Genomic DNA, 16,340 nt, shown 5'->3' with positions numbered 1-16,340 from the left:
GGGGATGAGGCCTAAGTGGTGAGTTAACCCCATTCTATGGAGATTAACTTACCACGAACTAAGAGGGCAGCTTCATATAGGAATTGGGTATCCACTCATCCGCGGAACGGCGGAATTGGTGGCCACCCAAGTACTATGTGGAGAGTACCGTACCGACAACCTGGCAGGAGGGATAAAATGCATTTCTTTTCTTATGTGGAGGCTAAATAAAGATATTTCTGCACGAGGTAACCCACTTTTGGGAAATCCTCCCGTCGAGCAATCGACGGCTCGGGCATCGGATGTGCAGGCCCGAACCCCACATTCCCCTATGACCGGAACTGACACCCAGGGTTCCGGAGGAAGCGCATTACTAGTGGTGAAACATGGCACATTGGCTATGCCAATGGAGAGCCGAGTGAGTGTGAGCGATACACCGCCATCGAAACGATCTGAAGCAACTGAACAAGTTGTGGAGGATGTGGAGATGGCGGACAATCTCTCAGTAGACTCAGACGGATCTCTGGTACCGAGTAAGTCTTTGACAACGGTTAAACCTGGTGTGAATCAGGTAAGTACCGGTAAAAAGACCGAAGTTATTGGAGAGTCGAACGCAGGTGTTGGTCTAACCGCAAGGCAGATCAAACGAAGAAGACTGAAGGCGAGGCAAGCCGAAGCACTAGCTAAGGCAAGGACTCAAGCTCCGTCAACTTCGACACCTGTAACGGAAACGGGAAAGCGTGGCAGAACAGAGGATTCCTCTGTAGCGCTGCGCTCTTCCGAAACGGGGTCTGTGCCAACGACCGGGAAGAGGAGGAAGGCAAAGAAGAGGAAAGTTGAAAAACGCAATTCGGAAATGCCTGCATCCTCGACCCCATCCAAGGCAGACAAACCTTTGCCTGACAAGGCAGAGGCTAAGGGACCTCAAATGTCGAATGACACTCTTCCGTCAACGTCTGGCGAATCATTCGCGAGAATGGCAGCAAAGGCAATGACGGTGGAGATACATACCGACAAACAAGATGCTCTACTGTCCAAAGGGCAACAAGACTATCTTGACAGCTATCTGTGGAAAGCTATCGGTGAGTCGAAAGACGCGCCGACTTTCGAGGGGAAAAGCGTGGTGGACGGCATCGTAAAGGTGCACTGTTCCAATGCTTTTTCCCGAGAATGGCTAGAAAAAGCGATAGCAAAAATCCCAGCCTGCGAAAACAGCAAGTTTATTCTTGTTGAGAGTAGCAAAGAAAGGCTGGTACGAGCGAGTGTCTGGATTCCGGGTCCTTCCTGTAATTCAGCAGAACTCCTCAAACGCATCCGTGTTCAGAATAAGGATCTTGACACGACTCTCTGGAGAGTATACTCGTGCACCAGGCAGAAATCCGCTACCACTTCGGAGGCAGGTTCCCATCTGGTACTGGGTATCGATCTTGGGTCCCTCAAGGTTCTTAAGTCGAAGTACGGGTGCCGTCCCCACCTACATCTGGGGCGGATCCAGTTCCGCGTCCAGGATAAGGTGGAGGACAAAGCGTAAATATACTCAGTCTCATGACTGAAGTAATATTTACACAGATAAATCTGCAGCATAGCAAAGTGTCTACGGCTCTCTTGTGCCGTAGGCATGCAAAACTGCAAACAAACCCACACATAATACTTATACAAGAACCATGGGTATGTCACAAGCGTATCTGTGGTCTAAGTGCTATGTCGTGGGGACAAATACTTCATTGTGAAGGGAATGTGAGACCGCGAGCATGTATTATCATGCCGAGGTTGATCGAACACACGATGTTAAAAGAGCTATGCTCCGGAGATATCGTTGCTGCAAAAATAAAGTACTTGAAAAGTGGGAACAGTGTCGAAGCTATTATAGTTTCGGCCTACCTACCCTACGACTCTTTACAGCCACCTCCTTCGAGGGAGCTAAGAGAAGTGGTCAAGTACGCAGAATCCAATAATCTGGGGCTAATAGTGGGCTGTGACGCAAATTCACAGAACATTGTGTGGGGAAGCAGCAAATGCAACCCCAGAGGTCTCAAGCTACTGGATTTTATCCTGTCATCCGATTTGGTCATTCAAAACACTGGTAACAAACCAACTTTTGTGACCAGAAGGAGACAAGAGGTGATTGATTTAACACTTACCAATAGGTCAGTTGGAAATCAAATCAACCGATGGCGAGTTTTGGAGGAGGACTCTCTTTCTGATCATCGTCTTATCGAATTCCGACTGGGAATTGACACAATATCAATACCTTCCGGTAGGAATCCTCGAAATGTGGACTGGGACAGGTATGGTGAGCTTGTAACAGAGCGATTACCAAACCTGAAAAAACTCAAATCAGCAGAAATGATTGAAGATGCGACTAAGAAATTAGAAGGTACTTTAATCAATTGCTTTGAGGAACTGTGTCCACTCAGGCAAAGCAGACAGGGGAAAGCGGTTCCTTGGTGGAACCCTGAACTGTCGAAGCTTCGTGTACGGTCCAGGAAACTTCTTAATAAGGCCTTGAAGACCAAACAGAAGAGGACTGGGCCAATCATCGACTTACACAGAGAGAATATAAGAAAAAAGTACGGCAAGCCAAACTTGAATCCTATAGAAATTTCTGCAGTAACGTCGAAGAAATGAGGGAAACAGCGAGACTTTGTAAGGTCCTTCATTTAGACCGCTCAGTAAGGCTGGATTCCATTCGAAAACCTGATGGTTCATACACCATTTCCAAATCGGAAACGTTTAATGCTCTACTCGAAACTCACTTTCCGGGTAGTAGAACTATCTCTGAAGTTGAGAGTGGCATGAACAACAACGGTGGCAACGGTGGAACCTCTAGGTACAGCTGGTATATTGCTAGTCGGATAGTGACAAGGGAATCGATAAGGTTTTCCTTATCTTCCTTTGAGAACTTTAAGTCCCCTGGACCTGACGGAATATATCCAGCAATGCTTAAAAAAGGAGGAGACAGGCTGATTGAGGCCCTGAAAAGGATCTTCACAGCCTGTCTTGCATTTGGTTATATACCATCCCAATGGCGACGCGTAAGAGTAGTATTTATTCCGAAACCAGGAAAAGATGACTATTCCCTAGCAAAAAGTTTCAGACCAATCAGTTTGACATCGTTCATGTTGAAAAGTCTGGAACGAGTGGTGGAGAAACATATTCGAGTGGGGGTATTGCCGAGAAGTCCACTTAGTAGAAATCAACACGCTTACCAGAGTGGAAAATGATGTGAATCAGCCTTACACGATCTTGTTAGCAAGATTGAAGCTGGGCTGGAAGCTGACGAATACACAATGGGCGTGTTCGTGGACATTGAGGGGGCTTTTGATAATGCCACTTTCGACTCGATATGTTCTTCTGCCGAACGACACGGAGTTAATCAAGCCATTATAAAATGGATATACTCCATGCTCTCTGAGAGGCTGTTAACCGCTGGTGGGAGCGATGACGAGCAAATCACAGTCAGGGCCAAGCAAGGATGTCCCCAAGGGGGTGTTCTTTCTCCGCTGCTGTGGTGTTTCGTCGTAGACTCCCTATTAGTGGAGATGCAGGAACTCGGCTTTCACGTCCAAGCATATGCGGACGACGTCTGTGCGCTAACATCGGATAAATCCTTAAGGAGGCTTTGCACGAAAGTGCAGAGGATTCTTGACAAAATCGATGATTGGTGCATGAGACAAGGTCTTTCCGTTAATCCGAACAAAACAACTATAGTCTTGTTTACGAGAAAACGGAAATTGGAGGGACTCAGTCTTCCAACACTGAAAGGTGTGACACTTGGTCTTTCCAACGAAGTTAAATATCTAGGAGTAATCTTGGATAAGAAGCTGACTTGGGAGACACACGTTTCACTGAAGGTGAATCGTGCATTGAAGATTTTTCAGCAATGCCGTAGAGCCTTTGGCAAAACTTGGGGTCTGAAACCTGCTGTGGTCCTATGGATATACACGGCACTTATCAGACCAATCATCACTTACGCTTCTGTGGTCTGGTGGCGACGGAGCATGGTTAAGTCCACAATCCGGGAACTATACACGCTGCAAAGAAGTGTATGTTTATGCATCACGGGTGCCATGAGTACAACCTCTGGAGATGCCCTAAATGCTATGCTTGATTTGCTCCCCCTGGATCTTAAGATACAACAGGAAGCAATAAAAGCTATGTGTAGACTCCATAAATATGGTTTCTGGCACGAAGATGGAGCTTCCGGACACAGAGAAATCTTTAAGTTGCTGTCGGAGCAGTATCCACTGTTTTTGGCACCTAAAGATGACCTGATACCCACAGTTTCATTCGGAAGGAAATTTGATGTCAGATTTCCATTGCGTGAGCAATGGAGCAATCCAGGAGGCATGCAGGGAGGTTTGACGGATATTTTCTTTACCGATGGGTCCAAGACTGAAATAGGGTCTGGAGCCGGATGGTACTTAAACGATAGTAATAAGTATCACTACGCTATGGGGGGAATGGCAACTGTCTTCCAAACAGAAGTTTTTGCCATCCTAAAAGTAGCCGAATGGATAATCGAGAGGAGATGGAGCGGGAAACAGATTGGAGTCTTCAGTGACAGTCAGGCTGCATTGAAGGCCCTGGAGAACGCGAAGCAAACCTCAAAGATTGTTCAAGAATGTAAGAAGAAGCTTAATTCTGTCGCAAAACAGAACAGGCTTGTACTTATATGGGTTCCAGGACACTCCGGTGTTCAAGGAAACGAAATTGCCGACGAATTGGCTAACCGTGGATCAGCGGTGCCTCCACAGGGGCCAGAGCCAATAATCGGAATCAGTCCCGCAGGAATCAAGAACTGGATCAACGATTATGTAGGCAATCTACATAAAGAGCGATGGTCCGGTCTAGAACGCTGCAGAACTGCAAAGTGTTTTGTGACGAGTCCGAACAGAAAACTGTCAAACTTTCTACTAAAACTTAGAAGGAAAGACATTCGGTTGATGGTCGGCATCATTACAGGACACAACCCATGGGGTCAGCATATGGCCACCATTGGAATCATCGAGGACCCGGTATGCCTGTCGTGCTTGGAGGAGGCGGATAGCACTGAGCACTTTCTCTGTGAGTGTCCTGCCTTTGCTAGAGCGCGACTACGAGTATTGGGTTCCGATGTCATGAGAATGAGTATTATTCGTTCTCTAAAACTGGAGGATATTTACAAATTTGTCAAAGAATCTGGAAAATTCTCACAGGACTAACTATCTCTATCTCTGTCTCTATTCTTTCCTATCTCTTTCTATGATACTTTTCTCCCTCCCTCCTTGACTATCTACCCCCTTTCCAGAGCTTTAAATACAATGGGCTTTTTTAGCCTGAGTGTTTTAGGAGCCACCAAATCTCCTGGTGCTCCTTGGCTCGACCTTTTCAAATTCAAATTCAAATTCAAATTCAAGGTCGACGAGATAGCTGACTTCATGACCCCAGTATCCCAATAGCTGCAGTAGAGGAAGCCAAGCTGCACGCTAGGTCCTCTCTGACCAGATGAGGGCTATAACGTGCACAGACACGTTTATAGTCCACCAAACAGTGCAGTATCGTCTTATTGATGAAGGCATCGACCGCAGGGAATGCACCTTAGAATGTCAAGGTATAGCTGTCCGGACAGGCGATGCCGAGCTCGAAATTTATAATGTATACATACCCTCTGTCTCCTGCTGCCCGGCAGGATATCACCCTGATATAGGCGCGCTCATCAGAGGTGAAAACCGATTGGTTGTAGGTGACTTCAAGCATTCAAGCCTGCCAAACAATCGTAGGGGACAACTATTGGCAGAGCAGATAGACGATTCAGCACTGTGAACGACGACGCCCCCAGCAGGGTAGTGGGCAATTGCAGCAGCTCGCCTGATCTAACAATAGCTAGCGCAGGTCTGATAAATAGCATAACGTGGTGACCTATGCTATTGCTTGCATCAGACTACTTGCCCATTAACGTTTCGATTGAGAGACCTGCCGACTTTGTTTCCGCGAATCACTGGTCCTATTTTAACTCTAAAAAAGCTAATTAGGTCGGCTTCGTGGAATTCACCTTCGCCGCTCTTCCCATCCCCACCGATGTGTGCGCAGGCGAACGCGCGTTGGGCAAGGTTCTGACAGCTGCTGCGGCTCCCTTCACACCGGCTTCGTCCCAATTTCCCAGCCGAAGCAGCCAGCTTGGAAAATGAGCGTGACCACCTACGCCAGGCCGATCCTGCGGATCTCAATTTGGAGATCCGGCAACTGGTAGATCAACATAAGCGGACCAAATGGGTTGAGCATCTGAAGACCTGCAACCTCACCACTGGTGTGAGTAAGCTCTGGCCCACCGTTAGGTCCCCGTCGAACCCAACGAATCACAACGACAAGGTTGCTATCACCTTCAACGGTTGCACTTCGTCGGACCGGAAGAGATACGCGAGCTATTTCAGCCGACTTTTTTTTACTGCATCCTCCGGTTGACAGGGCGAGGCGTCGTGCCTCCAGAAGGCTGCACAAACTAACGAACGACAGTGCGCCACTTGCTTTCTCTGGTGACGAGGTTCAGGAGGCCATCAATAAATCTAAAACATCAAAAGCCATCGACTCTGGTGGACTGAACGCGCTTATGTTGAAGCACCTGGGACCATTGGGAGTAGGATTTCTCACAAGGGTTTTCAATTTGTCCTTGACCAGCAAATTGTTGCTTGCCGACAGCACTTGAAGCAAAGACAAAGAATTGTTGCTATCGCCATTTAAGGCAATTGGTCGGCCGGTTCTAAAGTATGCTGCGCCTGTCTGGTCGCCTGGAACTAGTGACACGCAGTGGATAAAGCTACAGACATGCCAAAATACTGCCATTCGGACAGCGACCGGTTGCCTGCTGTTGTCTCCTATTCAACACCTTCACAATGAGGTACAAATCCTCCTAGTGATGGAGCACAACAAACTGCTCAGCAAGCAGTTCTTGCTAGGGTGCTACCGTAGGTCTCACCCTTGCAGACACCTGCTTGAGCCAGAACCGCCTCCTAGGCGTGTCAGAAGACACCTTTCAAATTATGCCGACGAGATCCAAGACAAAACTGACAGAAATCTGTTGGACCAGACAGTATTTAGACAGTCAATAAACGACATTAATCGGGAGACCGTCACCACCTTCTTAAGCTCCCGTCCTGTGAATACCGTAATCGGAGTCCAACCACCACCTGTTACAGATGAAGAGCTGCAGCTTCAACAACCATATATTTTGCTTTAGTGTCAATATGCACGTCAGAATTAGCAACCCTAATTGGTTCGGCGGTTGTCCTTCGGTATGTGTAGTTTACTTGTATTATTTTATCTGCGTTAATTTCGATATTTTAACCATTTTCGTGTCGAATTTAACTCGTTTTGTAAATTTCGTTTTGCGAGTTTTGTATCTTCATGAGATATCATTAGGACTGGGTCATCCGCAAATGTTCCAATCATGCTGTTTTCTGCCTTCGGTACTGGTAGATCTGGTATGTTAGGTATAACGTTGGTTCTAAGACACTGGCTTCGATCAATCGACAAATAAGAAAGCCAAAAGTACTTGTGTTAAGGAGGGGAGAAATTAACGCATTGCACCGCCACAGAGCCACAAAAACTATATTGATGATTCGCCTGAATCGCTTCCACGCTTTTTTGGTATCTGCAACATTCCCAGAGGGATACTCAACTCCCTACTGAAATTTTCAGAGCGTCTGTTTAAGGTTGATACTATATATATATACTGTTACTAGCGTACCCTCGCCCGCTTCGCTAGGCGATAAATTCAATAATTTGCTGAAAGAGAATAAAATTAATACGAAACAAAGCAAATTCTTTGATACAATTTCATTCGAACTTTATTTTGTAACACTTTTTGGTAGACAACGTTTTTGGTTTTTTCATCTTTCGCGTAAATGAATAATGACGATGGTTTGTCTACTCGTGAGTAAGCTACATACAATCGTCCATGAGAAAAAATTGGGTATTCTAAATTAGTACCGCACATTTGTAGAGACTGTCCTTGCGCCTTATTAATTGTCATAGCGAACTGCAAACGTTTGAAATCGAATGGTAAATCCGCCGGAATCAGTAGAATTCTGGGTATCAAAACGTCTTCTCCTTTGTACTTCCCTTTCAAAATTGTTGCTTCGATAACGTTACCCATTAGCTTCTTCACAGCGAGTCTGGTACCGTTGCAAAGTCGTGGCACATTAATGTTGCGCAGCATAATAATCAGTGCTCCAATTTTTAATCGTAAATTATGAGGTGGTAGGCCTGGCAAATCGAGTGAGTTTAAGAATTCAGTTGGATAATTTACGACATCATCTTGATCAGTAATAGTGTCCATTGACTTACTTATATGCAACTATGTTACCAGGTATTTGATCCAAAATAGCTGCATTTATATCATTGACGTCCTTATTTTTCCCAGCTAAAATTGCTCTTTCGCTGAGCCAATCATGGTTTTTGTAATGTTGAACTATGTTTGGAAATACACTCTGTATCAATGCCTCTTTAGACTGTGCCAAAGTGCAGAAATTGTTAGGCAATGTAATCATTCCTGTTGGATCGACAGACATTTGGCCATTTCCGATTTTCAGTAATTGGTGTGAAAATTCAGCTGCTGACGGATCGTTCTGTAGTTGAACACGTACGTTTGTAGCAAGTGTAAGCGTGTTTACATGTCTCCATAAATACGATGATTTTAAGCATGCATTGATTTCATCTGCAGCCGTAGATTTTGGGATCACAGGTAAGGTTTGCCTGAAATCTCCAGCCAATAAAATCAATGCACCTCCAAAGACTGTTTGGCTTACTTTAAGAACTTTTGCCGTTCCAGATGTTTTCGAAATATTACATGTTGGTGTTTCATTTACCTGCATATTCAAAGGCAACTTTAATGCAGAATGTGCTGTGCGACCGCCTTCCAGTAATGTAGCCGCAATTCCGGAAGAAGCGGGTGCCAATGCAACGTTATTATCTGATCGAATTGTTGCTAATATCAATGAAATCAAAAAGGTCTTTCCTGTTCCCCCAGGAGCATCCAAGAAAAACAATCCATCAGTTCCATGCCTAACATTATTCATGATTGTATCATAAACATGTTGCTGTTGGTCATTCAATTTCGTTAAATTTGATGTTACAAATGTGTTTAGTTCATTACAATCATAATGGTATTCACGCTCCAGTTCTCGATTGAGAACTTCGGATTGTGTTTTCGTTTCGTGATGAACAATTTCCGTCTTTGACTCGTTGTTCGTTGAATTTTCGTCTGAAACAACAATCACATTGTCCTCTGAATTGTCGATCTGAATTCCCATGTCTTCAAACACGCTCATATCGTTGGAGTTATCTGAATTTTGTGTATTCATGTGTTCATCCTCTTCGGTAAATAAATCCACAACTTTATTTAAATCTGCCATTCCGAAAACGTAATACTATTTTTTTCAATTTGTATCAATCCGGGAACAATGTATTCTATTGTAATCTTATCGATGTGAATACCCAAAGAAAATTGAAAAAACAATTTTTTTCTGCCACATCACATGGGGAAAGGTATAAAGTGTGTGCTCTGGTGTGCGGTATTCGTAAACAAACCGTTTGAACATTTCCTTTGTTCTTACAAAATGTATATCTCGTTTGACGTAAACCCAAAAACATATCCTGTGAAATCTCTGAGAGACGAATAACTGTTTTCTTGTCTTGCAAACCTTGGTAAATCTATTATCCTTGCTTCGTTTGACGTAAACCCAAAAACAACTTCTGTCAAATTCTCTGCGAGCAGAATAACTGTTTCTTGTCTGGCAAACCTTGGCAAATCTATTATCCTTGGTCAACACACTTGTTGCTCTCACAAATGAACTGCACACAAAACACAAATCAATAGTTCGGCGTTCGTGTATGTGTACTGAAGCATTTCTCTTCATAAAGAGCGTACAAACCTCTGTGTTTATGTTTACTCTCCGTCGAAAAAAATTTGCAACTTAGCAACACGACACAAATCGTTTCACAATAACGAAAAATTCGTATATTTATTCAAAAAAAGTTGTACACAGAAAATGAATTTTCACTAAAAACACAATTTGTACAATATTTTGATTTTTTCTTTTTTTTTATATGAAGAAAATATTAAAAAAAAAATTTGTTTGCTAAAAACCTTCCCCTAGTGGATCCCTATAATATGAAAAAAGAACGAATAAAATTGGCCTCGTATCGGCTCAAAAAAATCCGTACAAACGAACATTATTTCATTTTTATATAATATATATAGATATACAAACTTATATATGCCTTACGGTGGCCGCCGTAACCGAATAAAATACCATTTGGTATTTAGATTAGATGTGTGGGGTCGCTAATTTCAGTTTTGGTTCTTTCACAAAGCACTTAGCTATTCTGCAGGAGCCCAACTCACACCAACGTCTTCTATGAGCCAACTCGTTCCTTGAAATCCCGCAGTGTTCAGGCACCCAAATAAGATAAGCTTTGATGTGTTTTGCAACACTGTTCAGTTTTGTCTTACATTCACCGACTAACTTCGAAGAGCAGCGTGGGTTAGCAAGGGCTTTCAGTGCAGCTTGACTGTCACTACAAATCCCAATACTGTTGCCCTGCCGCTTTTTCTCAATTAGCGAGTACGCCACATTCAAGATGGCATTGACTTCCGTAAGGAATACCGTGGCCATCTGTAGTGTGGCATAGGAGTACTTAGTGTCTTCCATCCAGATCCGCTTCCATCACTGCTTTTGGATCCGTCGGTGTAAAAAATGTGCTGAAATCCCCTTAATAGGTTCTCTGGACTTAACCATTGATCCCTATCTGGGATCAAAACGTCATACTACTTACCGAAGCCAACGTAAGGCACCCGATTGTCCGCTGGCATCGAGATCAGTATGCACCGCTCCTACAACTGGTGGCAAATCTGACAGTGGCCAGTGTTTTTTTCGTTTCCCCAGACTGCGTTTGACTTGAGTCTGTATGCTGCTTTTATCGTTTCCTTCCGGATTTGAAGATCTAGAGGTTGCAAGTTCAGGATAGCATTAAGGAAATCGCCAGATGTCGTACTAATAGCACCAAGGATACCAGGCACACACTTTCTGTAGGCTAGTTAGGGGTTTTACTTTAGAATTACCCCTAAGTAGTTGACCTCAGAAAACAGTTGCAGTGTTACTCCTTAGGTAGTAACAAACCTTCCGTATTGCTTTTTCTAATGAAAAGTACCAAGGAACTTTTTATAGGATTCACCGAAAGATCATTCCATTCGCACCAATTCCTTCCTCAGGTCACCGTAGGCGGACCAGTTCGCTTCCAGCTGAGTTTTTAGAGCTTTGTTAAGAAGTTTCCTGGAAGTTTTTTGGAGTTTTGAAAGTTGTTCGGAGTTCTTCTCCTACGATCCGGGCACACCATCTCATATTTCCCAATAAAAATTCACCGTACTGAGTTTGTGGCTTCTTTCAATCACAGTTATTGTCCTGAGTTTGGAAGCGTCGAGGATTAACTCTTCAATGAGATCATCATATCGTGTCCAATCCGCTTTTCAAGGATTTCGGCCTGCTGACGTCGAGGTTGTCTCGGCCGCAAGCTAAGCCGTTACAACAGAATCGTCTTAACAAAATGCAATCGACCGTTTTTTGCATAATGATATACGTACGTAGGCGTACGCACCACTCTCTCTTTATAAAGGATAGGCTCCCACTTTATACCTCCCAAGTCCTGTATTTGTCCTTTGGACACCCACGGTTCTTGTATTATATTACCATTCGGTAGTGCCCGGATTCAAAATCCCTAGTATAAAACACAAAATAATATAAAAGCTTATTCTATTTGGTGCGCAACAAAGTGCTCGCTGTTTTTTTTTAATGAAAATACAACTTTATTCTGATAAAAATTTACTGGTTACAAGCGAAAGTTGAGAGAAAGAGGGTCGTGGACTTTGGGGTATTCGTTGTAGGCGCAGGTGCAGAGTACAACAGTCCGTGAACCTTCAAAATACTGTTTGGCAGTCCCAACCAGTTAATTAAAGTTTTATAACTAATTGCCAATTTGACCAGTTAATTCAAGTTTTATATCTAATTGCCACTAGCGAAACACGTTTCCCGAAGATCTACTGGAAGAAGGTTTACTGTCGCTTATACCAGATTTATTCGAGGTCTTTATGCAAGCGGAACCAGTGATACGCAGTGGACGAAACTCCAGACCTACCAAAATACTGCTAGTAGGACCGCGACAGGATGTCTCTTGATGTCCCCAATTCAACACTTGCATGACGAGGCTCACATGCTTCCTGTAAAGGAGCATAACAAAATGCTCGGAAAGCAGTTTCTGCTAGGGTGTCACCGTAGGCCTCACCCTTGCAGACACCTGCTTGAGCCTGAGCCACTTCCCAGGCACATCAGGAGACACTTCCTCAGCAACGTGGACGAGATCCACGACAAAACAGACAGACCACTCCAGGATCAGACATCGGACAGACAGGCCATAAACGACATTCAACGGGAGACCCCTACCACCTTTTTAAGCTCCCGACCCCCGAATGCCGTTATCGGAGTCCAACCACCAGCTATTGCAGACGAAGAGCTCCAGCTTCCCCGAGAGTCCCGCATAACCTTGGCACAATTACGTTCTGGATGCTGTAGCAGGTTAAAGTCCTACTTATCCAGAATCGACCCCGACATACTAAACATATGTCCGGCATGTGAAGGCACCCCGCACGACACTAACCATCTTTTCACATGCCCCATCCAACCCACTCATCTAACACCTCTCTCCCTCTGGACCCAACCCGTCGAAACAGCTAGTTTCCTGGGCCTACCGTTAGATGAGCTAGACGAAGACGACCGGTGATTACACTACACTGACAGGGCGAAGATACTGCTACAACAACAACAACAACAGGTCTTTATGCAGATATCTTCTGCTAGTGCTTACTTGCAAACTTTTGTGGGGGCGCCATGAAGGACCGATGCTATGCAAGCAATCCATTACCGATTCAGCCCTTAAGGCGAATATCGAGCAAACCATTCACGAGATAGGTCCTGAAAACGTCCCAAAGGTCTTGGAAAACTAGGTGGATAGGATGCGCTACTACGAAGCCGGCCGAGGCAGCCACACGAATGGAATCGTTTCTCATAAATGATTTTATTTGATAAAGTTTGCTATTTTGAATAAACCAATAATTTATCGAAAAAATACATTTGTTATTTTTTTTTAAACTTTAAAAAGAGGTTGAGTGGACCGGAAGAGCACACGGATACCTTGTGCTGTAGATTAACAGGAAAATGTTTCACAAGCAAACATTTCATTTTGGGTCCATTCTTCACCGGAGCAGCATCATACATTTCTAAGCCAGCGTGATCGCTGCATGTTTATGATTTTTGACTAAGTCCATGCCATTTTAAAGCTTATATAAAGGGTGATTTTTTAGCTATTATCTTTTTAAGCAGTTGGGTTAAACAGCTGACGCACGTTTCGTGTTTTGTTTCACTGTCAAACATCTTCAGTTTGGTCTATAATTTAACCATGAATCGTCTTACAAACGAACAACGCTTGTAAATAATTGAATTTTATTATATTTCGTTTTCTGTTAAGAAAGTTTATCGCGTGCTTCTTCCATTTTATGGTCAGTTTAATCGACGCACTGAAGCGGCTATTCGAGCTATTGTGACTAAATTTAGAACCAAATTTACATTATTGGACATCAAACCACCAACACGCTTACGTAGAGTGCGAACTGAAGAAAATATCGCAGCTGTATTGGCCAATGTTAATGATGACCATCAATTATCGATTCGTCACCGTTCGCAGCAATTGGGCCTCTGTTACTCAACAACGTAGAAAATTTTGCGAAAGGATTTAGGTATGAAGCCTTTCAAAATACAGCTGGTGCAAGAATTGAAGCCGAACGACCTACCACAACGCAGAATTTTTGGTGAATGGACTCCTGGAAAGTTGGCCGAAGATCCACTTTTTTATCGAAGAGTTGTGTTCAGCGACGAAGCTCATTTTTGGATCAATGGGTACGTAAATAAGGAGAATTGTCGATTTTGGAGTGAAGATCAGCCAGAAGAATTGCAAGAGCTACCAATGTATCCAGAAAAGGTGACAGTTTGGTGCGGTTTATGGGCTGGAGGTATCATTGGACCGTACTTCTTCAAATATGCTGCGAAGCGTAACGTAACTGTGAATAGTGAGCGCTACCGTGAAATGATATTCAACTTTTTTTTGCCCAAAATGCAAGAGCTTGACTTGCATGACATGTGGTTTCAGCAAGACGGTGCCTCTTGCCACACAGCACGCGTAACAATGGACTTGTTGAGAGGCGAGATCGGTGAACATTTTATTTCATCGTGCGATATATTGCCTTTAGATTATTTTTTGTTGGGCTATGTTAAAGCTCATGTCTATTCAGACAAGCCTGCTTCAATTAACGCATTCGAAAACAACATTAAAGCATTTATATGTGAGATACCGGCCGAAACATTAGAAAGAGTATGCCAAAATTGGACTAAGCGGATGGACCATTTGAAGCGCAGTTGCGGTCAACATTTGCATGAAATAATCTTCAAACATTAAATTGTATGGACTGTACCATCGATTCAAATAAAAATTTCATGCATTTTTCTGAATTTTACGTGTGTTTTTTGAAAAATTTTCCTATAGCTCTTAAAAATCACCCTTTATATTGGTAACTTGACCTTGGAGAAATAGGGATCGTGAACATCGCAGCTTTTAGCAAAGGAAAATAAAAATAAAAAATATTAAAGAAAGTGTTCAAGGTTTCGTTAAGACAGCTTTATTTTTTCACAGATTATTCTTTGCACAGGTTATTCGTTGTATATATTTTCAATACATAATATGTGGAAGACCATATAAAGAGGTGAGAGTTTTTTAGAAAAGAAAACTCTATTGGATTAAGAGCACTAGTACGCTAGAGTATAAAAAGTAAGAGCTGGTCTATAATAATATAAGTAATTTTCTAATTATTGTTTCTTTGTAGCCAGAAAATCTTCTTTACTATAGCCCAGATGACGGTAGTAAAATAATGATAAGTGATTTCGGGTTGTCAAAAATGGAAGATTCTGGTATTATGGCTACAGCATGTGGCACACCTGGTTACGTGGCACCAGAAGTTTTGGCACAAAAGCCGTATGGAAAAGCAGTGGATGTGTGGAGCATAGGAGTTATATCATATATATTACTCTGTGGTTATCCGCCGTTTTACGATGAAAATGACGCCAACTTATTTGCTCAAATTTTAAGAGGTATGTGAAATATGTATATTAACAAGATACATTTAACTCTTTTACACCACTGATATGCCATTAAAGCTTTAATAGCTATGAAACAGACCAACCTATAGTTCATAAATTGTTCCACAACAGCACAATCGTTTATATGTAATTTGTTCCTTACAGAATGCTCTCCCAGCCCATTATTATTTTCTAAATTTGATTGTACTTTGATTGTGGGCGCAAAATCAAAATTTAAGCTAAGGTTACACTGTGGAACAAATTCAGGTTAGCAAAAATTAGGTCCGTTCTGAGAGTGGCGGGTGAAAATAGAGACGAAATTAGAAGACCCGTATCGCGCCGTTTTTTTATGTTAGTTCGAATTTTTTTTTAATCGGCATTCGAAGTTCGAAATCGGAGCAAAATTGTTTATATGGTTTTTTGGCTATAACTCGTCGACTAATTGATATTTTTTCAATCTGTAAAAGCCAAATTATTGCTAGAGACCTGTGCAACAATTACAATTTTTGAAAAAATTGATTTCGAAAATTTTTGTGGTTCTTATGAAACAATATACGGAAAATCGGCATTTGACTGCAAACTTCGAAGGCCGATTAAAAAAAAATTCGAACTAACATAAAAAAACGGCGCGATACGGGTCTTCTAATTTCGCCTCTATTTTCACCCGCCACTCTCAGAATGGACCTAATTTTTGCTAACCTGAATTTGTTCCACAGTGTTATCATACTTAACGCTTTTGATATTTTTGGAGTCGCTTACTGCCATGTTGAGTGAAAGTTACTTCGGACTGGAATCAGCGACATCAAGAATCCCCAATTAGTAATTTTCACGAGATTACCTCGTAATAATTTGCCATTCGATCGTAGTAGAAAAAGCGTTGAGAACTTTTAACTCCACTTAACATAATATATTAATAAAAAATTAATAAAATATATCTGTACATTAATAACAATTGCGTTTATCTTATTAGGTGAATTCGAGTTTGATTCGCCGTATTGGGACGAAATAAGCGAATCGGCAAAACATTTTATACAAAATTTAATGTGCGTTAATGTAGAAAAACGTTACACCTGCAAACAAGCTTTGGCACATCCTTGGTAAGGAAATTTCTTAATTATTACTTCAATGTCTATATTCGTATGA

At 42.7% G+C, this 16,340-nt stretch overlaps 1 protein-coding gene across 9 annotated transcripts in view; it reads left to right on the top strand.

Annotated features, from left to right (window-relative positions):
• LOC128869629 (calcium/calmodulin-dependent protein kinase type 1-like) overlaps window positions 1-16,340 on the top strand; it is a 361,072-nt gene that overhangs the window by 283,693 nt on the left and 61,039 nt on the right. For all 9 annotated transcript variants that reach the window (XR_008455349.1, XR_008455348.1, XM_054112200.1 and 6 more), the window contains 2 exons: window positions 14,945-15,209; window positions 16,168-16,294. Coding sequence is in view for 7 of the 9 variants with exons in the window: in XM_054112200.1 (XP_053968175.1) it covers window positions 14,945-15,209; window positions 16,168-16,294 (392 nt within the window). In the remaining 2 variants the exon portion in view is untranslated. The remainder of the gene's footprint in view (window positions 1-14,944; window positions 15,210-16,167; window positions 16,295-16,340) is intronic.

Source organism: Anastrepha ludens, chromosome X, assembly GCF_028408465.1.
Source record: "Anastrepha ludens isolate Willacy chromosome X, idAnaLude1.1, whole genome shotgun sequence".
NCBI lineage: Eukaryota > Metazoa > Arthropoda > Insecta > Diptera > Tephritidae > Anastrepha > Anastrepha ludens.
This window is presented reverse-complemented; position numbering and strand designations above follow the sequence as displayed.